At 42.3% G+C, this 25,093-nt stretch overlaps 4 protein-coding genes across 7 annotated transcripts; 3 read left to right on the plus strand and 1 right to left on the minus strand.

The window, feature by feature from the left end:
• Positions 1–51: 51 nt before the first annotated feature.
• RAB8A (RAB8A, member RAS oncogene family) lies at positions 52–7,811 on the plus strand. Of its 2 annotated transcripts, none has more exons than XM_066336077.1 (8): positions 52–268; positions 616–676; positions 890–950; positions 1,307–1,384; positions 1,808–1,897; positions 2,538–2,603; positions 2,931–2,981; positions 7,353–7,811. In XM_066336077.1, exons 1-8 carry the CDS (start codon positions 109–111, stop codon positions 7,359–7,361), a joined length of 576 nt encoding a protein of 191 aa, XP_066192174.1. In that variant the 5' UTR covers positions 52–108; the 3' UTR covers positions 7,362–7,811. The 2 variants fall into 2 exon arrangements, with proteins under 2 accessions (XP_066192174.1, XP_066192173.1); XM_066336076.1 differs by having other exon boundaries at positions 53–268; positions 3,860–7,811.
• CIB3 (calcium and integrin binding family member 3) lies at positions 6,536–12,336 on the minus strand. 3 transcript variants are annotated; one of them, XM_066336079.1, is made up of 7 exons: positions 11,897–12,336; positions 11,631–11,812; positions 11,290–11,324; positions 10,379–10,490; positions 9,880–10,027; positions 8,944–9,139; positions 6,536–8,431 (listed from the first exon to the last, which is right to left on the minus strand). In XM_066336079.1, the coding sequence occupies exons 2-7, from the start codon at positions 11,679–11,681 to the stop codon at positions 8,410–8,412; spliced, it is 564 nt and encodes a 187-aa protein (XP_066192176.1). In that variant the 5' UTR covers positions 11,682–11,812; positions 11,897–12,336; the 3' UTR covers positions 6,536–8,409. The 3 variants fall into 3 exon arrangements, with proteins under 3 accessions (XP_066192176.1, XP_066192175.1, XP_066192177.1); XM_066336078.1 differs by having other exon boundaries at positions 11,631–11,819; XM_066336080.1 differs by lacking the exon at positions 11,290–11,324 and having other exon boundaries at positions 11,631–12,336.
• A 1,659-nt stretch (positions 12,337–13,995) lies between these two features.
• FAM32A (family with sequence similarity 32 member A) lies at positions 13,996–15,434 on the plus strand. The gene is made up of 4 exons (XM_066336081.1): positions 13,996–14,148; positions 14,269–14,407; positions 14,502–14,555; positions 14,712–15,434. Exons 1-4 carry the CDS (start codon positions 14,072–14,074, stop codon positions 14,778–14,780), a joined length of 339 nt encoding a protein of 112 aa, XP_066192178.1. The 5' UTR covers positions 13,996–14,071; the 3' UTR covers positions 14,781–15,434.
• Positions 15,435–15,896: 462 nt separating this feature from the next.
• AP1M1 (adaptor related protein complex 1 subunit mu 1) lies at positions 15,897–24,774 on the plus strand. Its single transcript, XM_066336082.1, has 12 exons — positions 15,897–16,041; positions 16,562–16,718; positions 17,098–17,165; positions 17,709–17,839; positions 18,006–18,153; positions 18,528–18,654; positions 19,361–19,503; positions 20,210–20,281; positions 20,562–20,720; positions 21,339–21,464; positions 21,669–21,744; positions 22,726–24,774. Exons 1-12 carry the CDS (start codon positions 16,000–16,002, stop codon positions 22,746–22,748), a joined length of 1,272 nt encoding a protein of 423 aa, XP_066192179.1. The 5' UTR covers positions 15,897–15,999; the 3' UTR covers positions 22,749–24,774.
• Positions 24,775–25,093: the final 319 nt, after the last annotated feature.

Genomic DNA, 25,093 nt, shown 5'->3' on the forward strand with positions numbered 1-25,093 from the left:
GGGACACCGGCGGTGGGGCCGATAACCAATCGCAGCTCCGCTCACCCCGGGTCAAGGCAACCCGCCAATAGCGTGGCGGCCCCGTGCGCTCTCAGCTGGGCTCGGCCAATGAGCGAGTGGCGGACGGGGCCGGTGCCCACCAACATGGCGAAGACCTACGACTACCTGTTCAAGCTGCTGCTGATCGGCGACTCGGGCGTGGGCAAGACCTGTGCCCTGTTCCGCTTCTCGGAGGACGCCTTCAACGCCACCTTCATCTCCACCATCGGTGAGCGCCGGCAGGGGACGCGCCTCGCTGCGCTGCACACCGGCCCGCCCGGGGGTCCCGCGGCGGCGGCGGCTCGTCCCGTTCGGGGTTTTGGCGGCGGCTGCCGCAGCTCCGGACTCGAGGCGCGGGACCATAGGGGCGGGTTCGCTACCGTGGCGGGGGACTCTGTACGGCGTTCTTGAGGGGCTGCGCCGTCCGGCCCCGCAGCCTCTGGAAGCCGGCCGGTGCTGGGGAGGAGCGGGAGGGAGCACTGCGTACGTGAAACTGAGAAACAAAATTGAAGGGAAAGCCGTTGGATTTGACCTTTCGGCAGGACCTGTGAGTAAAGTGGTTGGTTCTCCTTTCAGGTATCGATTTTAAAATTAGAACGATAGAGCTCGATGGCAAGAGAATCAAGCTGCAGATCTGGTAAGGCTTCTCTGTTCCAATGGGCATCTGATGGCTGAGGCTCTGTGGTGTGCATATCCAGTTGTGCTGTTCAGTAGTTTATGATATCTTAGAACCCAAAAGGTGGTTCTAGTGCTCTGAAGACTGGTTCAAATTTATTTAAATGTTTTGGTAGTGTTAACTTGAACTAATGTGGAGGTGGTTAGCATGAGCCCCGTGTTCTGTCTGTTCCAGGGACACAGCCGGGCAGGAGCGATTCCGGACCATCACAACCGCCTACTACAGAGGAGCCATGGTAGGGGCAAATCAGTGATTCAGTGACAGGGGTCGTGATAAACCCAGCTGTGTGGGTCAGGTCAGCTAGGTCTGACATGGAACACTCACAGCTGACCCTCTCCAGCGTGGTGGTGTGCCAGGCTGGGCACTCACAGCTGTGCTCCTGCTCCAAGTGGTGCTGGAGCTATGCTGGGATCATATGGGACTTTGGAAAGGCAGCTTCCTCCATGTTTCGCTGTATTAATGCATGTCCCGCACACCTTATTTCACTGCTCTTAACTGAGAACCAGTTGTTAAAAATAGCCCCTGTTGAGTTGCTCCTCTGATAAATCTTTAATTCCTGCTGAAACAATCTTTCTCTTTCTTTACCTTTAGGGCATTATGTTAGTGTATGACATCACCAATGAAAAGTCTTTTGAAAATATTCGGAACTGGGTGAGGAATATTGAAGAGGTAATTTTTCTCTTTATTTATTACTGACTGTTAAAGGTATCATTTCTTTCTCTGAAAGTAATTGAAGCTTGATTGCTTCAGAAGCATTACATTTCATTATGTACTGCAGGGTACTTGGATGGTAAGTGGAATGGAAATCAGTAATAGCTTCTGGAATACCTTGGCTGGTAGTAATTTGTTGTGAGGGCTGTAGCCCCTGTACTTCTGAGGGCACCTAATGTGACAGTTTCCTGGCACAACTGATCCAAGAACTGCCATGGTGCAGATCACATGCTGGGATGAGGGGTGGGGGGGGGCCTGGAAATCTGTGGAAGGTTCTCAGCACTGTCATCTCTGTGTTGGGTACTCAATGGGTGCCTCATCTCTCGGAGAATGTTCATCTGCAAAAGCCAAGGTCAAGTCTCTGATTTATGTTTGCATCAGCACGCCTCTCCAGATGTTGAAAAAATGATCCTGGGGAACAAATGTGATGCAAATGACAAAAGACAAGTCTCTAGAGAGCAAGGGGAGCAGGTAAGTGCTGTGGCTTCAATGTATTTTGACTTAGGCTTTTCAGAGTCTAAAAACTGCACTGATGATAGTCTGCATGCTGCCATGGTACCACAGTGGTGTTCCCGAGTGGAATGACTGAACATTCCCCAAGCTGTCATGGCAATGCTTCTCCCCACTGGGATCAAAAGCAGAACCTGTGTTAAGGATCCTTGTCAATTATCTAACAGATGCAAGGCAATGAGTGACACTTCTCTAAAAAGATGCTGGAGTTGGATATGGAGAAAGTGTGTGTTTTGGCTGAAAGCCACTGAGGCAAGGTAGATGGGATTGTCTTTTCTGATGTCAGGTGTTACTTAGTCAAGACAGAGGTTTTTTTCTGCACTGTGGTTATAAGACTGACAAGGTATCTATGCAAGGAACAAATGAAAAAGAGCAAGTTAAAATGTGTTCAGAGTGTAAAAGAGCAGAACAAACCCAGTGAGAACAGATACCAGTTGCAGTGAGATTCAGTTCCTAATTTTTTGAGAATTGTTCTGTATGAGTAAATCCCCAACTCCACTGACTGGTGCAGGGACACAGCATGGACAGATGCTGTGCCCAGAATTGTGTTTGGAGCTGTTCCTGCAATTGTTCAACTAATGTGCAATCTGCTTTTGTTCAGCTTGCTGCAAGTTTCGGGATTAAATTCATGGAGACCAGTGCAAAAGCAAATATAAACATAGAGAATGTAAGTACTGATGCCTTTCTCTTGTGGTTATTTGTCCTCTTCGTGCAAACCAGCAGTGGGGACAGTCCTGGTAGGATGCAGAACTCTTGTTGGGTACCACAGATGGGTTGTTAACCTGGCTGGGGCAGCCAGTGTGGCTGTGAGGCTCAGAAGGAAGATTGTGGACCTAGAGAAAGAGCATTTAAACCTGGAGCAGACAGAAAAAAACTGAAAACCTAGCATTCCTTTATAGTATGTTGAAACTTGGGAAGGCAGCTTATTGCTAAACAAAACTCTTAGAAAACATTTTATTTACTCTGTAACACTGAACTGTTTGACTTGTTACAGGCATTTTTCACTCTTGCAAGAGATATCAAAGCAAAAATGGACAAGAAGTTGGTGAGTAACTTTGACTTCATCTGTGCTGGATTTAAATAGGAAAAAAAAGGCAAATCAAAAGCTACATTGCAAGAGCTGTTTCACACTGTATAAAAATGTATCATAGTCTCTCATGAAGGATCACTGAAAGTTCTAGAAATGTATTTTTAGTTTGTCAAGCTGTGCTCTGACACTGTCTGTCTCTGCATTTCAGGAATTAGCGGCAATGGTTGAGGTTTTCTAAATAAGATTATTTGTTTTATCAAAAGTTGGGTGGGGGTAGAGCAGTTTAATGATATTTCTCACTCTTGCAGTCTGAAAATCGTATAAATTAGAGGAGGCATCATTCTTCAGAGTAGAAACTTCAAACCATTTAAGAATAGGTAAAGAGTTAATGGTTTTGGAAAATCTTTGCACGAATATCCTAAGCAAAAATTGGCTTGTCTTTTTACAACAAATAAGTGCATAATGATGTTGGATTGTTCCTTAAGGGTTATGAAATGAAGCTAATGAATGTTCTTTCTACTCTTACTGATATTTCCTCCTTCATGAATTGATGCAGTGGGATATTTTGGGTCTGGCTGATGATTTGTAGGCCTTTCAACAAGAGCCAGACATACCCTGTATTTTGTTGGGTTTTAATCTCGGCTGTTTTTGAGTTAATGGAAGCTGAGGCAAAGGTGCAGTGTAAGCAGGTTGAAGCCAAAAGCTGCAGATGCAGTTCTCCATTTTTTTGTTGTGGCTGGTGTAAGACTTGGATGAATGAGTGAAGCCTCTTCTTGATAGTGGGAAAGGTTTCTGTGTATGTCAGGCTTGGTTCAGCAGAATGTCCAGATGAAGTATGGATGGAAGAATCCATAAAGTATAAATAAATAACTGGATATTTTTTCCATCTTCAGGAAGGCAATAGCCCTCAAGGGAGCAACCAGGGAGTCAAAATCACACAAGACCAGCAAAAGAAAAGCAGCTTTTTCCGATGTGTTCTTCTGTGAGGGACATGGCCTTAATCTGAGCTGGACTGTGCCTGTGCTAAGTGAGGTTTCCTCTTTCTGTGGACTTAGTGCTCCCAATGTACCTTGTCACTTTGTGACCATCTGAATAAGAAATGGTTTATTTTGGTAATCTCCACTTTTGGAGATGATACAAGTTTATTTTTGTCAGAATGCCACTGGGCATGTGTATTGTCTATCAGAGGAAGAACAGATCACATGTGACTTGGGAGGCAGCACCATTGCTGACAGACTTCAGTCTTCTCTATTTGTATCTGTCACGTGTCCAGTTTAGAAAGATGAAGTTATGATCAAAATAATATATTTAAATGCCACTGTTAATGAAGTACAGGTGTGTATACATGGTACATGTGCATATCCAGTGTGTAGCTGCACACAGAACAGGGGCGTGAGACCATCCCAGAAATGCACTGAGGTGAGCAGTGCAGGCTGATGCCTTCCCAGGAGGTACGAGGGAGCTTTCTGCAGCTCCACCTCTTTACTACTACAGATAAACTCTTTTATGTGCTTGTCTCTTACTCAGTTGTGTTACTCTAGACAATCCACAAGTACAATTGAAGTTTTAAAAAAATTGTTCTCAAAGAAATCTCTATTTTTTTAAAAAAAGAATGTGTGCTGTAAATAGAATGGGTCCTTACCTTTGGTAATTCATCCATGTTAGACTTAACTTTGCTTAATTAAGTACTCCAGACATGCAGACATGTTTTAACAGGAGCTGATAGCTACGCTGAATCCTATACAGATGATCTGTCATCTGTTTTTGGAGAACTAGGGTCAGGCAGGGACACTTACACGAAATCTGTCACCTTACAATGGGTGACTTTACCATTCTCCAGCTGGGAATGACTCCAGACCTATCATGACACAGTAGGTAGTTTTAAATCATGACAAGGAAACATATTGCACTACTTCCAGTTGTGTGTTCCCAAGCACACTTGCTCGCATATGCAAATAAATGTTGCACATCAGAACACTTTCTGAAAAGCGACTCCCTTAGACTGAGACTGGCCTTGCTGCTGGGTGTCGATCACTGTAGCTGTCAGGCAGCAACAGCCTGTTCACAGCATGTATCAGCACATGTCCAGTCCTCACAGGAACAGTCTGTGTTACTCGTTCTCACAAACCCAGTCCAGTACATTCTGATGTGTGAAATGCAAGAGCCAAGTACAGCTGCTCGGTGGGTGTTGCTCTCAGGTCAGGGGCTGTGAGGCTGACTCTGGATTAGACTGAGAAAAGGAGCCAGTAAGAGCATCAGCTTCTGAGGCTGCTGCCAGGGGATTGCAGTGATGGTGTACCTGCCACAGTGAACACACCAGCTGTGTCCTCAGCTGGCTGGAACTGAAACATGCTTTGTTTACATTGAGAACTGCACTTAAAAGTAAAACTAAAGTTGATTTTGAAGTTGTTGAATTTACTCACCAGTTTTGTTTTCTTCAAGTTTGTGATATTGAACTCTGGGCCTCTGAGTAGCACTAATAAGTTTTGCTGTAGTTAAATATTGTTGGATTCATAATTAAACTGTATAAATCTGCAGCATGCAGTTGGGCCCAACAGGAATACCACCTGTTCTAAAAATGGAAGATTTCACTGTGTAAGTTACTGGTTTATAAAAGTGCATTTTAGATGCATTCAGATGATCTCTGTCCTGATTAAAGCTTTCCTCTAACCAGAACCTTATGATGGTTTGGTTTTTTGTTTACTTGTGGCTTTTTAGCAGGAGGACTTGATGAACATGTGTAGTGGATTTACACACAGATATATTTATAGGATAAAACCATGTTAAGTTACTGTGGAGGCTTTTAGACAGTGTGTGCTTCAGAGTGTAGTAAATACAGACCTGTAGGATGGACAAGCAGCGTCTCTGTCTTGAGCTAAGAATGTTTTTAAAATGTTTGTGTGTGCTTCAAGAAATGATGGAGGCACAACTGGGGTGGTGATAAGACAGGCTGAATTTCCTCCATAACTGTGTAATGATTGGCTTCTGGCTTAGTAATAACTGGATTGTCTTGCATCGGTCTTACGCTTTATACAGCCAGATGTTGAGCCAGATTTATTTTTCAGTGACTGGAAAAATTGGTGGTTTATCTGATCTGATATCATGGGTCTGCCATGATGCTGGTTCTTGCCTGTGGACTGTATCAATAACTTATCTCAAGATGGGAAAGCAAACCATATTCATTTACAAGTGGGTAAAACATGAAGGATAGTATTGTGATTTTTCACTCATTTTCTAAATCTGAAGTTACTCTTGCATTCAGAATTCTTTGCTTATGAATACCTTCTCTTTAAACTTACACTGGTTGTTGCATGTGTTTATGGACCTAATTATAACATTATTTCCTTTGGTTGGGTTTATGAACAACAACATTATTGCTTGATCTCAGGAAGTCTCATACAGTTACTGTGACCACAGTCATCACTGTACTTCTGGGAATGAAGGCTCTACACAGACATTAAATTTATGTAAGCAACATGAAACCTAAAGTGCAAATGTAAGAGAAGAACTGCACATGGACCTAGCTATGTGTCACTAAACATAGGTATCAAATCTAGAAGTACAGTATGTTTTCATCACATCATTCATTTACTTTATTGTGTTTCTTAAGTATGAATGTAACGAAAAATGTAATTGTGGGAGAGGTACTGTGTAAATACATACAGCAATCTACTTGTGTCTAAGCTTTCTTCAACTAAGCAGGAGAAAATTGGAAATTTAGTACACAATCTGTAAAACTGAGGAATTGAAGTAGGTCTGCAAAACTAACTGTGCTTACTGCACATTCTCAGTGTCTAAATACACCTAAAATGTCAGGTAATGGATTAACATTTGTTTTGTAGAGAAGCAAACCCATTTTTGAGCATGTCCTCAAATTCCCTTATTTTAGTGAGTATCATGGAATTCTGTGGTTGACCTTATTTTTGAGGCTGATTGCAGTACTTTGCATAGTCGTCACTCCTTAGGGTAGAGACCTGTCAGTCTGTCAATAAATGGTGGAGCTGCTGTTTTAACACTTTACAGTCATGTTGTCTGTGTCCTGTACTGACAGGCACAGCTTATGTTTCCTGACATCAGAACCTTATGTGCCAGCATTAGATTTCCAGCCTCTGATGTATAAATCCTATGGATTATTTTAAGTCTCTTTACTGCTGCTGAAAATTATTTGGTCTCTCCTTTCATGAGATGCTGATCATCTCCCTGATGATTGCTAAGGGGTTATTGTGGTGGTATGTTTGGCTGATGATCATGCTCAAAATGGCCATGATTTCATGTTCTCTTGGACTTGCCAGGGGAATGCACATACAGCTGTGTGAGGATGGGCCCCTTTGTAGAAGTTGTAGGGCTTGGGGAAGAATGATGACTAACTTGTGTCTTCATTTCTAGCTTAACTAAAGATCTGTACAAAGGAATGTGAATGGTAACTGCAGTCTGAGTGTTCCAGGCTGCTTTATTCCCTGACCCATCCTTCAGTGATTGCTGGAGTTTCTGTGGTTAATAAAGGTAACTGGCTGGTTAACTGGTCTCTCCAGCCTTTCTGCAGGAATCATCTGCTCTACATTGTTGGGAGTATGTGTGAATTGGGACTTACGACTTTGTTTTGAAGGAAATTTAATGCATCCCAAAATTTGTAAAAATAACTGTAAATTGTATTTTTTGAATGGTCACTTTTGGCTGCCACCCTTCCCACATTACAACTGCTTTCTTAAACACTTCTCATTGATTTTCATGTTTGTACTAAAACAAAACTTGTTTATTACAGTATGTCTGTTTTTACTCTCTTGTACAGGACCCTGAGCACTGCATAAATAAACTTCTTATGCAAAGAGAGTTTTACCAACTTAAGTTTTCAGTCCTCTTCATCATTTGTGCATAGGGACCCTGGTGGGTGTGGAAAATAGGGGATTTATGAAAGTGGAGAAGAGGGACAGGACCTGGGGCAGACTCTTTTTTTCTCTAAACTATGCTGACTTTTTCATTGTAAGTCCTGCACTGCAGGAAAATACTTCAGGAATTGATTCACTGGACCATTTATTAAGACCATAAATAATCAGAGGAGTTACTTACGGCTTTGAAACTAAAGGGATTTTTTACTGGTTAAGGCATTTTTGGGTGAATTTTTAGAGGTTATAATTTGATACAAGTTCCTTTACTACCTCGTGGTATCTGAACTTAAAAAAAAAAAATACATCCCTTCTGACTATCCAGGCCAGGTTTGCTCTAGCTGAGGGTGGGGAGTAGACATTTTGCTAAATTACAGGGAAATCCTGATGAAGAGCTTAATTAATTGTTCCTTTTAAAAAGATAAACAAAAGACTGGTTCAGGTACCAGAAGTTGTCTTCTTTCCCCCTCTCATCTTGTGGTATCATGGTTGGGAATTTCAGGTGAAGTAATAGTAGTTGAAAGTCCCAAAAGCGCTCCTGTCCCTGTGGTTGACTAGATTCATATTCGAATATGAAAGGTGCTGTAAAAAAAAAGAAAGTCATGATCACTTATGTATCACTCTGTTTAAAGGATTTACTACAATTAGTTGTAGAACTCTGTGATAAATTGGAAACTTTCTTTTTCAAAGTATTTGCAAAGACTGGGTACATTAAATAAATGCAAGATTTGAGTGCTGTTCTGTGTAAGATGTACATCAGAAACCACACTAACACTATGTTAAGCGCTGAGTGAGCAAATCTCATGCATCTCAGTGAGCAATCATGAAGGGAGCCCAAGTACTAATGCAAACTTTTTAAGTTACATCGACCTTCTGTCGTATGAAAAGTACTTTGGAAGTTCAAAAGCAAGTCAAGAAGCCTCCAGGCTTTTTCAAACACCTATTTTTGCAGTGTTTGCAGTGGGCAGCTCTACTAGAACCTGCCAGGGAAGAGTGGTGATCTGCAAAAGCTGAGGAGATGTAAACGCACATTCAGAGGCTTCTGACAAGGAAATTAAGAAAATTCTCCATTAGAAATTAAAAGCAGATATTACCTGAGGAAATCTGGAGCTCGTATGATCATATGCTGAAAGTCTGCCAAGGACAGCTTGCCATCGTTGTCCACATCAGCTTCGTAAATCACCTTTTCACACACAAGGCTGACTTCTTCCGGGGTCAGTTCATTTCGGGTTAACTTGTTAACAGTTTTCTCCAGATCTGATTTGCATATGTAATCATCATTGTTGAAGTCTGACAAAGGAGACAAAGTTAATTTAAAGCAACAAAACTCAGCATTTGACTTGGTTGTTTGCCAAGACCCAGTTGAAGGTTTTGGTTCCCAGGCTGTGATGGATTTTTATCAGTAGAACTCTCAAATCAGAAATTAAGTTACCTCTGTCTATTTGTAAAAGAAATGAGTTACAAACTAAAAATCTCTTAATTTCTCCTTTTCATACATAAGTGTAACAACTGTAAGTAGTTTAATGGCTAAACATAGCCTAGCCATCATTAAACCATTCCAGCAAGGTTCTTTTGGTTTGATATATTGTTTGTCTTTGGCTGACCCTAAAGAAAGTAACTGTAAATGGTACTTTAAAAAAAAAAAAAAAAATCCTTACATTTGTCCTTGGAGAAAAAAGCCTGCAGTGTGCTTCCCTACCTCCCCCTCCCAAATCCACCCTACAGATTCATGGGCAGGCAAATCCCCTGTGCTGTACTTTTCCAAGCAGCCCCTCAGACAGAAATATTTCTTAATGTTTATCAGATCTTGAAAACTGCAGATAATTTCAAGTTGTAAATTTTAACACCAAATAAATTAGAGACAAAAATATAACGAAAACCGATCGGTTTTAGAAGAGGGAGAACAAACATTCAAGTGCAATTGAAAGAAATGGTAACTAAAAATCATTATGGTGACAAAGTGAGGATTTTGCAGCCCTACATGAAGCTGCAGGATTTCCCCGCTTACTTTTTACGCATGAATCACTCACCATAAATTTTAAAAGCATAATAAGCTTTCAAGTCTCTAGGAGCCATTTCACTTAGCACAGAAAACATGTCCAAAAAGTCATCTAAAGTCATATTGCCGTCCCCATGCTCTGAGAACACCTCTGCTATTCGCTGGCGGAATGGGTTGTCCTGGGAAACAGAGCACAGGAGCAAGGGAAGGTCATCCTTACTAGCATTGATTTCAGTGTAGGTAAGACAAGCGGAGCGAGATTACTTTTGTTGAAACACCTTTTTGGCAAAATCTCCCCTTTCTGTCTTTAAGTTCTTGCCTAATGCTGTGTCAGAAGCAGACACAACCGCATCCTGTTTAACCTTTGTGCTGTTTCAGGGTGTTTTCTGGGAATTGCTAGAAGCTTCCAGAAAGACTTTTTACTTCGATAGCCCAAATTTATTTCTATGTCAGCCTCCCAGCAATTAGTCCTGGATGAATTATTCAAAAAGGGTAGATGAAATGTGTCACTCGAGTTGTGCGCTCAGTACCTTGAGCTCTGGCATGCTGCCGATGAGCTCGTAGGGGAGTGTCACGGCTGGTTTGTCCAAGTAGTCAGCGGGAACAAGCTGCGGGGCCAGATCTCGGTACCTGTAAAACAGCCTGAGATAGAGAGAAAGGCTTGCTGGCTGAATGGGCTCTTTAGACTTCTGAGAACAAGGTGTTTTGCTTTTCCACCTCATTTTTCACACTTTGCATCCATTACCACATAGAGATCAGTCACTAAGTAACAGTTAGTATGTTTTTGTTGGAAAAACTGTTATTAAAACTGGTGAAAAATACAAAGCTTCATTATAGAAGTGTTAGGTGAAAATGCTTACACAGGAGATGCAGCTAAACCCTTAGGAGAGGAGAACAAGTTCATGTTTTCAGTGAGGACTCTCAGTCCCTGAACAGAATCCTGATCCTGCCTTTATCAGACCCTTTGGCCAGAGATTAAATAGGGAGTTCAATGAGGCACATGAAGGCTTTGGGGAAAATGCATCTTTGACCAGTAATGTAATCATTTACAAGAAAACATGAAGAAAACTTGACACAATCATTAAAGTTTTCATCAACCAGCAAAGTATTCCAGAGAATAATGGTACACTTTGAAACATCTGTCTGAAAACCATGTGAGAGAACCATGGATGTCGCTGCCATTAAGATGTAATTCATTACATTTATTTCTAATAAATGAAGAGGGACTAGTAGATTAATACAAAACTTAGAATTCTGACTCAGTTTAGGGTAGGATTTGTAAATGAAAAAAAGCCAACAAAAATGCTCAGATTGCCCCAAGGTATCACTTTAAATTTGAGTAAATCCATTTAAAAATTATTTTTTAAATACCTTACCCCATATGTAACCTGCCTTTACAGCATTCTGCCCTTTACTCACAACATACATACAGAAGACTCACCTCAAAATTTCTTTCCTTGTGAAGAATGTGCAGTCCTATGAAATAAGAAAAGGTATAACATGTAATTACAGTTTTTAGCATGCATTGGCCCAAACTTTTCCCATGCAATGGCTTAAATGAAGTTATACTGTAGTGTATGTGTAAGCATTAAAGATTTCTTTTTGGCATAAAATTAGGAATATTTTATAACCCTTCCTTTTGATGTAAAAATCAAACTATGTTACTAAAATCTTCACTACTTCTACTTATTAATTTTTAGAAGATGTTGTTTTAAAAAACCCAGCAACACCTTTGCCATTATTCGATGTCCTGTCCAAACAGCCATTTAGTTTGCTTTATACCTGATATGCATCCAGTTGCTCTTGAGTGAAAATGGTTTGCTTGTTGCCCATTTTGAGCTGGAAATACTGACTCTTGTCAGTTCTTTCCTCAAAGGCACCTTTATACGTCCTCTGGATATTCAGTTATTGAAAGCTGCAACAATGAAGCTCAGGTACAACAGAGGAGATCAGGTAACCAACTTCTACAGGCTGCAAAGTATCATAATAGAAGCATTTCATCAAATCTTTAGTCTGGCTGCTTGAGGCTCTTATCCAGCAGTATTCACCCGTCTCCTGTGTGCACCACAAAGACTCAGGTTACAGGATTTAGCCAAATAAGTAATAGCTGCTCATTAGTGCCCTTCAGCTGCAGGTAGACCCAGTGGATCCTGCTTTTTCATGCCTTCAGATACGGTGAATTAACTGAAAAGTGTTAGTAGTGTTTTCCTTCTTTAAAATTTAACACTAAATGATGGAAATTTGGTAGACCCTTCTCCTTTCGTTCTCAGTTTTTTTATAGAGTCACAATTGTAAAGGTTGGAAAAGCCCTTTTAGATCATGGAGTGCAACCATTAATGCAGCATTGCCAAGATCACCAGTATACCATGTCCCCAAGTGCCACATCCACATGTTTTCTGAACACTTATAGGAAGGGTGACTCAACAGTCCATGGATGGTGTCCACCATTGGGAAGCTTGTAGGGGTATTTTCTCTTAATATACATTGTTATAATACACTAATGCTGTGGTGGTAGCTTGTACTGGTGGTAATACCCATAAAGTCTGCTCACTCCCTTTCTTCTGCCTCGTCTGCTGATGTCGCATACTACTAATTAATGGTTATTAGCATGACATCCATCCATACTGATACATATATGTCATTTACACTGAAAAGATGTGTGTGTATAGTTCATACATGTGAACAGAAATGTGATGCCATAGGCTATATGAAAGATGAAAAACAGGGGAAAAAAGGAGGAACTGGCTGCACAGCATGAGACAGGCTGCTATTCCATGCATCTGTAAAGTCTGTTTCTGGGTCACTGGTTCCCTCTGGCTGGTGGAAGATCTGTTTCTGGGGCAGGCTTGCTCCTCAGGGCATCTTCACATAGCAAAAACTATCTGGAATGGCTCTGTTCAAGGGTGCAACAAGAAATGTGGGGAGGGATGGGGCTGGTTTCCCCTGGTGTAGTCTGGATCTCTGGGTGTTCTCCTCAAGGCGATTCCATCCTGTTGTCCTCAAAATCAGATTTATTATGTGGTGTGCAACAAGCCAGTAATTACACACTTGAGAAAGACATTATTTGCACAAGCCTGGATGCTTGGTGGATTTCCACAAATCTAACACACGCCACTGGACTTTCCACACCATTATTTACAGAAGTTCAGAGTTAGTCTTTTTCCAAGGTCAGCCCCTCAATTATATAGTAATTTCTATACAAGTTGGCCAGTCCCCAGCTAACTTTTCCACATGCAGTGGGGAAGGGTCTGCACCTGGACAGGGTCTTTTCGACCCTTAGACATGATCTTAAGTATTATAATGAAGATAGTTCAGCTGTAGGATATACTGATCTTCAGTCCTTTGCAAATTATTAATGCATACACACACACACATCAACATTTTGATTTACTACATCACTAAAACTTGTTGGCTCCCATAGACCGTTGACTAAGGACTTCTAGCTGCTGTCATTCAACTCATTAGGTCTACTTGCTGATTAAGTTTGAAAGTATACAAAGAGTTTACATCAAAAAAGATTCTAATTTAAAATAATCTTGATATATTCCACAATTTGCAAGTCCCCCTTCGGTTCCCCTCACGGAGATCCCCCGGAGTGGGCTCACTGCCACTTCCCCTCACGGAGATCCCCTGGAGTGGGCTCACGGCCGCTTCCCCTCACGGAGATCCTCCGGAGTGGGCTCACGGCCGGTTCCCCTCACGGAGATCCCCCGGAGTGGGCTCACGGCCGGTTCCCCTCACGGAGATCCCCCGGAGTGGGCTCACTGCCGGTTCCCCTCACGGAGATCCCCCGGAGTGGGCTCACGGCCGGTTCCCCTCACGGAGATCCCCCGGAGTGGGCTCACGGCCGGTTCCCCTCACGGAGATCCCCCGGAGTGGGCTCACGGCCGCTTCCCCTTACGGAGATCCCCCGGAGTGGGCTCACTGCCGCTTCCCCTCACGGAGATCCCCTGCAGTGGGCTCACGGCCGGTTCCCCTCACGGAGATCCCCTGGAGTGGGCTCACGGCCGGTTCCCCTCACGGAGATCCTCCGGAGTGGGCTCACGGCCGCTTCCCCTCACGGAGATCCCCTGCAGTGGGCTCACGGCCGCTTCCCCTCACGGAGATCCCCTGCAGTGGGCTCACGGCCGGTTGCCCTCGCGGAGGGGCCGGGCGGGGCTCGAGCGCGGTTCCCGGCCGGTTGCGGCGGTGCCGGCAGGGGGCGCGGGCGCGGCCGTTCCGCCATGGCGGATTACGAGGCGGTGCAGCGCGGTCCCCTGCGGCTGAAGGGCAGCGGGGGGGCCCTGGGGGCCGGCAAGAGGTGAGTGGGGTCTGGGGGAACCGGGGGAAAACGGGGGACGGGGAGGAGGGGACGGGAGAAAGGTGGGCGAGGGGGGTACACACAGCCCAGGGCTGAGCGCTGACCAGAGGCTCCCCACAGGAAGAAGAAGAAGGCGAAAGAAAAGGCCCAGATCCTGGAGCAGATCGTGAGCAGCAAGAAGCAGGAGGAGGAGAAGAAGCGCGGGCTGGACAAGCGGACCCCGGCGCAGGTGGCCTACGAGAAGATGCAGGAGAAGCGGGTAAGGCTTTAAAAACCCCCGTCACCCCTCGAGTGCAGCCGCTGAGGGGCCTGCGAGTGCCGGGAGTGACCGGCCCTTTCTGTGTCTCCTGCAGCAAATGGAGCGAATCCTGAAGAAAGCCTCGAAAACCCACAAGCAGCGAGTGGAGGTGAGCAAAACCATCCTTAGTTCCTCAGGCCCGCGTGTGTTTATTATTGGGCTGAAGGAACTGTTTCACCTTATGAGATACAAGCAGGGACGCAGGGGTCTTGTGGTTCAACTTGGTGATGTCAGCACCCGTTTTCTTTCTCTTTCCCTCCCCTAGGACTTCAACAGGCACTTGGATACTCTGACTGAGCATTACGACATTCCCAAAGTCAGCTGGACTAAATGACTGGGCTGCTTTTCACGGCTCTGGAGCTGGAGTTGTGTTTTGTTTGTATCAAGCAGGGTTGCCGTGTAAATCTGTCTTTTCTCCATATTGTCTAATACATCTGAACTTTTATGACTTTATATTGTCTTATTTTATAGTCTTGTTTTTTAAAACCAGGCATCCAGCAATGTCTCCTCTGGGCTGAGGAGCTCTGGTTTACGTCAGTGCAGAAGGATGGGGTTTTTTAGTGTTTACAGTGAGATTAAGGCCAAAATTAATTGCTGTGAGCCAGATGGAAAGCATTCCTTTATTTCCTTGGTTCTAACAGTTCTCCCTTTTTAAAGTGAAGGGTCTGACAGTCTCACAGTTTAAGTTTCTCTTGTAAGTTATGTGAATTGTATAATTACTTTCTATCAAGCTCTGTCAGAGGCTATGTTGCAAAATTTGAAATATGTAAAATTGTCTGATGAAAGGACATGTGATATTTGATCTTTGTATATTTTCAAGCCTAATCAGCAAGGAGGGAGGCTTAATCCATGAAATAAAAAGCAGCCAACAAGCCATAAGTGATGTCCGAGTTTGGATAGCTGATGTGCTGAATTTCTGGAAACCCACCGAGCACCCAGGCTTGTGCAGCTCTGAAATAAATAATCAGTGTGTCTCTCGAGTGTGTAATTACTGGCTTGCCGTATTTCGAGTACTGGATCCAATTTTTGTGGAAAACAGTATCATTTCTATCTTGAGCTCTTTCAGAGGGGTCTGCTGCAACTTGTAACTCCGATGTAACTTATTAAAACGCTACTTTCATCCCTTTTATGGTGCTGTTATAAAATCGGGGTGGTGTGCTGAGCAAAGTTTGTGTGGAGGTGTTTTTTTTGTGAAGCACCAAACCCGCCTTTACCATTCTTAACCCCTTTGAGGGATGACGTTTATCTTGATGTTCGACATCCTAACGCGCCAGTTAAATCGATATTTTGTTCTACTGGGTTCCGCCGCGGGCGTCGTTAGGCCCTGGACGCTCAGTGTGTCCGGGGCGCCACCTCAGGCTGGGCTCCTCAGCCCGCCCCGGGGGCTGTGCCAGTGCTCGGGGACCGGCCAGCGGGACTATATAACGTCCTCCGTCTGCCGGAAGTGCCGCACCCTGCGCCGCGCGTATCGCTGCGCGCAGCCGCTGGTTCCGGCTCGTGGCGTCACTTCCCGCGGAAGCGGAAGGCGCGCGGGACGCGGCCCGGCCGGGGCGATGTCGGCCAGCGCCGTCTATGTGCTGGACCTGAAGGGGAAGGTGAGGCCCGGCCGCGGGGTTTCAGCGGGGCCGGCGCGGAGCTGGGGGTTCCTCTGCCTCTGTAAGGGCTGCGGGGACTGCGTTCCCCTTCCGGGCACCGCCTCGCTGCCAGCTCCGAATTAGCCGAGCGGGAACAGGGGAGTTGTGGCCCGTAGCCCCTCGCCGGTAGAGATGCTGAGTGGGGCGGCATTCCCAGGATAATTAATCTCTGCCGTTATTGTAGCTGCTTTGCCTCAGAGAAGTTGCCCGTTTTCCTGTCGTAAAATCACTGTTAGAGCGTGAGCAGTAATAGGAGAAGGATAGGTCTGGAAAATACTGATTCATGACTTTCTCATTAAATATTAGCGTTTGCGTTCTAATCGGCAGAGTATTTTGGCATTGTGATTTGCACTCATAAATGCAGAGAGGCTCGAGGGAAGCTGGATGACTTTATAGAGGCCTTTCAAGCATTTGTGTCTTGCATGAAAGAGAAAAAACAAGTGAAAGAGAATAAACAAGGATTTGGTTACTTTCTTTATAGGTTCTGATCTGTCGGAATTACCGTGGAGATGTGGACATGTCAGAGGTGGAACATTTTATGCCAATCCTTATGGAAAAAGAAGAAGAGGGGACCCTTTCTCCTATCCTAGCACACGGAGGAGTTCGTTTCATGTGGATTAAACATAACAACCTGTACCGTATCCTTTATGCTACATGTGTTGACATGCTAAGTGTTTCTGGTTTGTTTCTTTTTTTAATGTCAGAATGAAAGTTGGAGAATGGGTGAAGTGGCATCAAGAGGCTATATTCATTGAAGTTGGTTATATTAGATAAGTTTTTTTTACGCTTTACATAGTGTGTATGGACCAGCATCATAGGGTCCAGAAAAGTGTTTCTAAATTTCACTCTACTTAATGACTTCTTGAATGTTTATCTTCATATCTCCTTAGATCATAGGTGCTGTTAAATAGTTAACACATAATTCTTCTAGGCAACTCTAATTGCTTAAAATCAGGCTTTTTAAAATGCACTTAGTAAACTTTCTTTAAATGCACATTCCTGAACATCCTTTATCAGTTGTTGCAACTTCTAAAAAAAATGCTTGTGTATCACTGGTGTTTTCATTTTTATATAAAGTAGTTCAGGTGAGTATATTTCATAAACAACCTTTGTGTTCTTTTTTGTCTAAATAGAAGTGCATAGAGCTTTCACATTTTTATAAACTTCGATAATAGCATTTTCATATTTGATTATTCTGTAGAATAATTTTCTGTCTTCTTAACCACTAATAAGGGCACTGATGTTTTGTAGCTGATGTAGGCAGAGGATGGGGCACAGTGCTGTAAGCAGTTACACAAGACCTGAGCACCAGGAGGAGATTGTGAATTGGTGCATGTGTCATGGTGCCTCATGTAGAGTTTGGTTCATCTGTACCTGATGTGAAAAATATTTTCTCCAGAATAAATATTTTTCGTAATTGCTTCTTCTCGAATTCTCTGTATCTGTTTTAATCATGGTGGGTTTCCTGAGGCTGATGTGAGCAGAATTGGGAGCCATTTGGAAAGTATGGGGTTTGGGTTGGAACTTCAGAAGATTACTATTTTAGATGCAAGAATACCTTCTGCATGTGCTGTGCTTCCTCAGTTAATGTCCTTCTTCTCCCTCTCCCTCCTGTTGTTGCATTTCAGGTTTTTTCTGAATATTTCAAGGAGTTGGAAGAAGAGAGCATTAGGGATAATTTTGTTATTATTTATGAGTTGTTAGATGAGCTTATGGATTTTGGTTATCCACAAACCACTGATAGTAAAATTTTACAAGAGTAAGTATCACTCTGCATCACTTACAGCGACAAAGCCCTTGGAATGTTTTGAGCCTTTTTCCATTGGGAAAAAAAAAAAAAAAAAAAAAAAAAGTTTTGATGTGTTTTAATTATCAAAAATATTAATTTTCTTTTTCTTTTCCATGCCAATTCTATGGTTGTGAAGGTACATCACTCAGGAAGGCCACAAACTTGAAACTGGAGCCCCACGCCCACCTGCCACTGTTACAAATGCTGTTTCATGGAGATCAGAAGGGATAAAATACAGGAAAAATGAGGTGTTCCTGGATGTCATAGAGTCTGTTAACCTTTTGGTGGGTACCTTGTACTTTAACTTTTCTGTGAGAATTGTAGTAGGAAGTGTTAAAAAGGGCTTTTTGTATGAAAACCTGCAATAAAAAGTCTGACTGTAGATGGTGTGCTGTGATACTCAAAGCAATGTAATCAAGTTCCCCCAAGGAAATCCAGTACAAATAAGGCTTTAATTGTGTCTATTGCTGATTTTTGCATATGTCCTTTCCTCCTCTGTGTCCCTTCACATCTCTGATCTAATTCATTCTCCTGGATCAATTCCTCATAAGAAGCACATCCAAGAAAACCCAGGGCATGGGCATAGGGTGGCAGTGTTTCTTGATGTCACAAGGTGCCACATCAGTGATGTCTTACCTTCCTCTTCATCTTTGTTCAGGTCAGTGCCAATGGAAACGTGTTACGGAGTGAGATAGTTGGATCCATTAAAATGAGAGTCTTCCTCTCAGGAATGCCAGAGCTGCGCCTTGGATTGAATGACAAAGTTCTCTTTGATAATACAGGCCGTGAGTGTTGAAGTATCATGGTAATCATGACAGATGCTATCTGGAGTCTTGAGATGCTTGGGTAGCATTGTAATCGTAGAATCATGAAGGTTGGAAAAGCCCTCTAAAATCATGAGTCCAGCTGCTGACCAACACCGTGTTCACCAGTAACCCATGTCCCCAGGTGCCATATCCACAGGCCTTTTGAACACTTCTGGGGGTGGTGACTCCACCAGTGCCCTGGGCAGCCTGTGACGATGCATGACTATCCTTTCAGTGAATAAATTTTCCCAAAATACAACCTAAACCTCCACTGGCACAACTTGAGGCCATTTCCTCTTGTCCTGTCCCATGTTGCCTGGGAGCAGAGCCTGACCTCCACCTGGTTTCATCCTCCTTTCAGGGAGTTGTGGAGAGCGAAAAGACTCCCCCTGTGCCTCTTTTTCTCCAGGATAAGTCCCCCTCGCTCCCTTAGCTGTTCCTGGTGCTCCAGCCCCTTCCCCAGTTCAATTTCTTTTTCTGGACACACTCCAGGCCCTCAATGTTTTCCTTGTTGGGAGGGGCCCAAAGCTGATCCCAAGATTTGAGGTGCCTCAGCAGTGCCCAGCACAAGGGGACAGTCACTGCCGCAGTCCTAAAAAGTTGGCTAAAAGGGAGGAATTTCAACAGGCAGCAGATGTGGTGAGACTTGGACCATAGTTTGTGTGACCTGTGTGTTTTCTGCTAGGTGGGAAAAGTAAATCAGTAGAACTGGAAGATGTGAAGTTTCACCAGTGTGTTCGTCTGTCTCGCTTTGAAAATGACAGGACAATCTCCTTCATTCCACCTGATGGAGAGTTTGAGCTCATGTCATATCGTCTCAATACCCACGTGAGTCGAGATGTATGCCTTTTTAAAATGAGAATGGTTTAGATCGTAGCCAGAATGGCTTTCCCTTCATTTGTTTTTCTTAAAACATGGGCAGCACATGGGTGTTCAAGTCAACTGTTAATAACAAAACCCGGTGCTTGCTGGTTCTGAATAAAGAAGAAAGTTTAGACTTAACTTAGCAATAAGTCTCTGTATTTTCAACTACTCTTGAAACTTTTTGAAATACTGTAGCTATGTTTTTTATGTAATTGCATAATGTCAGTGTATAACAAGTCATTGTGCATGTCAACAACAGTGTTTATGTCACGTAGTTTTATTGGAGTATGCCAGCCATGGTGATAAAGATGGCCTTCATTTCAGAAAAGTCAAAAATTCAATCTAGAAAAGGTCTATAACAAAGAAATAATTCAGTCCCTAGGATGTTAAACTATCAAATATTTTCCATTCCAAGTGGTTTTTTTTTTAGGAATTAATCTGAGACATACATTTTTAAGCCTATAATTCTTGTACATTTGCTCATTGGTATATCAGTGCTTGCTCACTTGTATAATTATTTCTCATAAAACTACAGTTGTGTCATTTTGAACATCCCAGGCTGCATTTTCTGTGTGGTTCACATACTGAGTGTAGTTTAATGGGAAAGCAACATTTTAGTGACTTTGTCAGAGTAAAACTTAGAGCTGTGATGTGTTTTTTTCACCACCAGGTAAAACCCTTGATCTGGATTGAGTCTGTGATTGAGAAACATTCCCACAGCCGCATCGAGTACATGATCAAGGTCAGACATCCTTAAATAATTATGGGTAATTTTAGTCTTCTTTTGTTTGCTTTCAAAGCTTGATGAACAGTATATGCATTTTTGTGCAAGTATTCAGTATTTCTGTGGAATTTAGATACCTTTGAAGATTTCATTTTTAAGTTATGATCTCAGTTGCAGTTCTGGTTCTCAGGAGGCAGGTTGGGGTGGAGGGGAGCTGTGTGTCACATAGCTCTCTGAGCTTGGCAACACCATGGAAATACTTAGACCCTGCTTCTCTGCTTTATATTTTCTTCTTTAGGCGAAGAGTCAGTTTAAGCGTAGATCAACTGCCAACAATGTGGAGATTCACATCCCAGTTCCAAATGATGCAGACTCGCCAAAGTTTAAAACCACTGTTGGAAGTGTCAAATGGGTTCCAGAGAACAGTGAAATTGTCTGGTCCATTAAATCTTTTCCAGTGAGTGTTAGTTTTCACTCTTACCACTGAGAGTGTAATAATTACTTAACACTAATATTTCAATCACATTTAGACTCTGCCTAAAGTAAATTCCATCAGTGTCAGACAAGCAGCAGTGGACTCTTCCTCTTTTTCCATGCATGAAAAATTGAAACTTTCTAATAGATGTTGTTTATATTTGGTTCACTTGGATATTTTTTCAGAACCCAAGTAGAGGGCAGATTTTTGAATCATGTCTCTTGGTAGTGTAATCCTTGGCCTGGCTTTAGCAGCAGCTGTTTGAGTTTCGTCAGGCTCTGCTTCTTGGGTGGTTCCATGAGCATGAGCTCTATCCACTGCTAATGGTGCAATAGTGCAGCTGTGTGTCACTGTTTAATCTGAATTATTGAGTATGAGGCTAGAAGAAAATTATACCTCAGGCTGGATCTGCATTAAAAAAAAAAAAAAAAAAGATTTAAAAAAAAAACAAACATATTTTACTTCACTCTGAAGCCCCGGAGAAGAGCTGGAATAAATAGTGGAGTTCAGCAGTTTGACATTAAGAAAACTACTTGTATCATTGCTAGTTCATTGGGGTTTTTTTTGTTTCAAGAAAAAAATATTGTCCCTTTTGGGTAGGGTGGAAAAGAATACCTGATGAGAGCTCACTTTGGACTTCCAAGTGTTGAAGCTGAAGACAAGGAAGGAAAACCTCCCATTAGTGTAAAGTTTGAGATTCCATATTTCACCACTTCAGGAATCCAGGTTAGTGACTGAAAACAGAAATACTGATAAATTCACGTGCTGGGCCCTAACACGTGAGGTGTTTCTCCTCTTGATGATTCCTGTTCGGTTTTATCCAAAAGACAGATTTTTATCCATAAAGGGTTGGGTTTTTTGCTTTTCTTTTTGCTAAACGCTGCTTGGCCAACATGGGAGACTTTATATCTTACAGATCTTTCTTTCCAGGTTCGTTACTTAAAGATAATTGAAAAGAGTGGCTACCAGGCTTTGCCGTGGGTCCGGTACATCACCCAGAATGGAGGTGAGATGGAGGGAATATTGTATTTCTCCACAATACACCTACAAATTGAAGCTCATATTTTTGACTATGGACCTACCTGGTTTACATGTACACTAGGTTAAGCTACACTGTTTCTTTTCTAGTCCTCTTTTTGGTGTCCTAATGAAAGGCCCAATGGGGTAGAGTGGTAATGCTGTTCAAGTATTTTCTGATTGAGCTGGAATTGTTTTTAAATTTACCAAACACATAATTAGCAGTATGCTCACACATCATTTTGCCAGCTTTAAATTGTATAAGACACTGCTAGTACAAAATTCTAGATTTTTAGCAGGAAAAAATGGTGGGCTTTGGTTTCATTGGGGTTTTTGTTGCTGTGGTGGTACTGTTGTTGTCATTTTGGTTGTGTATTTTGTTCTTTTTGGTGGTGTTTTTTTTAGTTAGTTTGTTTTTCACTCTTGTTTTTGTTTCTGTTTTTTCAATTAATTTTTTTCTGGCATTTAAGCATGATTGCTCACAATTGCCTTTATCTCTTTAGAGCTCATTCTCATAGCCATTCTAAGCAAATATTTAAGTTTATTTTTTAGAACTGTTGAATCCCAGACTGGTTTGGGTGGGACAGGACCTTAAAGCTCATCTCATTCTGCTTCTGCCTTGGGCAAGGACACCTTCCATTATCCCGGGCTGCTCCCAGCCCTATCCAACCTGGCCTTGGACCCTCCAGGGATGGGGCAGCCATGACTTCCCTGGGCAACCTGGGCCAGGGCCTCACCCCTCTCACAGGAAAGAATTTATTCCTAATATCCCATCTAACCCATCCCTCCTTCAGTTGAAGGCTATTCCCCCTCTCAGTGTTTTTTTTTTATATTTACATATTCTTGTATTAGTATATATTAGTATAAGAATGCATTTTATCACTCTATCCCAACTTGCTGCTCTGCTTTACTCCTTTTAATAAGACAAATTACTAAAATTGGGTCTTTGTTGTTTTTATCCCCTTTACAGATTACCAGCTCCGAACGCAGTAAAACACCTTACAGGCACCACAGACAACAAACCTTCAGGCCTAGAATTCATTTGTAGAAGCTTCTGTGGTTCTGAGAGCTGTGAATGTTGTTGCCAAGGGTCTCATTTCTGCAATCTTGGATTGACAGAAGAAAGATTGGAAGTTTATTGATTTCAATAATGTGTCTGAGCTTTTGAACCATTAGTATTGATTGTGTGGATATTTATTTCATTCTTAGAACATGCTGATCTTGCTGCTAAATGCTAATTACATTAGGAGTAGCAGTTACATTGAGGAGCCAGGAATCCAGAATGAACCTTGGGAATGTCTTGTCCATTACAGTCAAAGAGTTTCTAGTATTTTATTTTAGGGTCCCTAAAGACATTGGCAGCATTGTGCTACAAATTAGGGAGAGGATTGTGCAATTAAATGACTGCTAAACATGTTGTTGTATTTAGCCCAAGGTATTTATTTTTTTTTTTTCTGGGCATTTGGGTGCCTTAACTCATTCATAGCTCTGTTAACGTAAAAAAACTGCAGAATATGAGTTGAAATTATCTGAAGTCAAAAAATACTGTTAGCTTTTTTTGCATGGTTTCAAAGGAATTAATCTGAAAGAACAAGCTTCAAGTGAAAGATTTGGAAACAAAAATAGGGATTTGTTAAAGACTGAGGTAACTGAGAACAAGAGATGACAGGAGTAAGTGTCTGTGGGAGAGTTTCTGGAAGAAGGATTGCTGGCTCCAGTCAGTCGAAATGCCGATGAAAGAGTTCCAAACTTGTGACACCCCAGGGCCTGGAAACCCTCTGCCAATGGACCAGTATTTGCTTTTTTAAATTTATGTTCATCAAACAAGTTTTCAATTTTAATATGCAAGCATAAAGCCTTAGATTAGGTATTAAGTAATTTGGTAGGAAAATTGGGAGTTTATTATTATTTTTCCAGATAGTAATATATGCCAAGCTCTTCCTGGAAGTTAGTGTATAAGGAGAGGCAGACAAAAGTACAGTTGCCATCTTTCTTCCAGCTTGCCTTTTGTGTTAATTTAGGGCAAATACTTCCCCTTTTTTGCTATAGTTTGCCCTAAGGAGAAATGTTTTCTTTCTCAGTCTTTTCTGTTTGTAAACAGCTATTACTGTATCTTCCTGGCAGAATGAATAACAGTTCACAATGTTATTCTTAAAGGTGTTACTTTTTTTTACATGCCTATTCATTTTTTTTCTGAGAAGCTACGATTGGCATGGGTGTACATAGTTATTTTGGGGTTTGGTGAGGGTTTTTTTCAGGAAAATTGTGACCGTTATCAGTATTTTCTTTACACAACTTTTGGAAGTTTTGGGTTGAATTTAGTACTCCTGAGAGGTGCTAAACTTAAACCATCAAAACCTAAATATCTGTGTCTGCAGATGTGATGTGATAAAACACTGTGCAAAATTCTCCACTGGTGAGAGAGTCCAGGAGTGTCCACAAAGAGTGAGAAGGTATTTCAGTCACTATCCTCACTGAATCCTTGTAGACTGTATATAGATACACTTGTGTGTACAATTAGCCAAAAATCAGCTAAATTCACTCAAGCTGCAGCTGCTGTGACAGCGCAGAAGATATGCCTCAGGAAATCTAATGTCTGGTGGTGTTTGGCAACAACTAGACACCAAGTTTTCTGCAGCCATGGGTGTGGACAGGTGTATTCTGACTCTTGTTTTTCACCCAACAAGCTTGATGTTGAAACTAAATAATCTTGTTCAAGATTTCAGTTCCACTACTCATTTTCATTTGAACAATTAAGCTTATGACTGGACTAAAACTTTTTATATTAAAACTGTAACTGGTTGACAAATCACTTTCTGCTGATTTTATTTTTCTGAGTGTTTGCTCTAATTATGCCTGTAAAATGTGACTCTCTGTAGCTTTGTTTTCATCTTGAAGTTTAGATCTTGCAGACCAGAACCATGTTTTCTCCTATTTTGCTGCAGTTTAACTGCTTTGATGATGGGGCATCAGCCATGCTTGTCCAGAAGGTAATAAAGAGCAAAAAGTCCTCTTTGAATCAGTTGTGCTTTGCCTGTTTCTTTGTCAGTTTGATCTCCACCAGGTAGTAGTCTCTAATCTAAGAGTATGCTTGGCTCTTCTAAAGTGAGGCCTGGGTAAGTGGAACAGAACTGTATAAAAGCAGGAAATACTGATATTCCTGATTTATTTACCAAGTTCTGAAAAAACTTTTGCTTTTCTATTCTCTGCAAAATCTACCCATGCACTATAAAATTGGTGCTCGGAAAGCGAAATGCCCTCGCTTCTTTTCATCCATTCATTGTTACAGTGGGGGTGACTCTGTAGCTGCACAGGCAGGAAGACAGAAACAAGGGATG

This window comes from Sylvia atricapilla, chromosome 26, assembly GCF_009819655.1.
Source record: "Sylvia atricapilla isolate bSylAtr1 chromosome 26, bSylAtr1.pri, whole genome shotgun sequence".
NCBI classification, from domain to species: Eukaryota; Metazoa; Chordata; class Aves; order Passeriformes; family Sylviidae; genus Sylvia; species Sylvia atricapilla.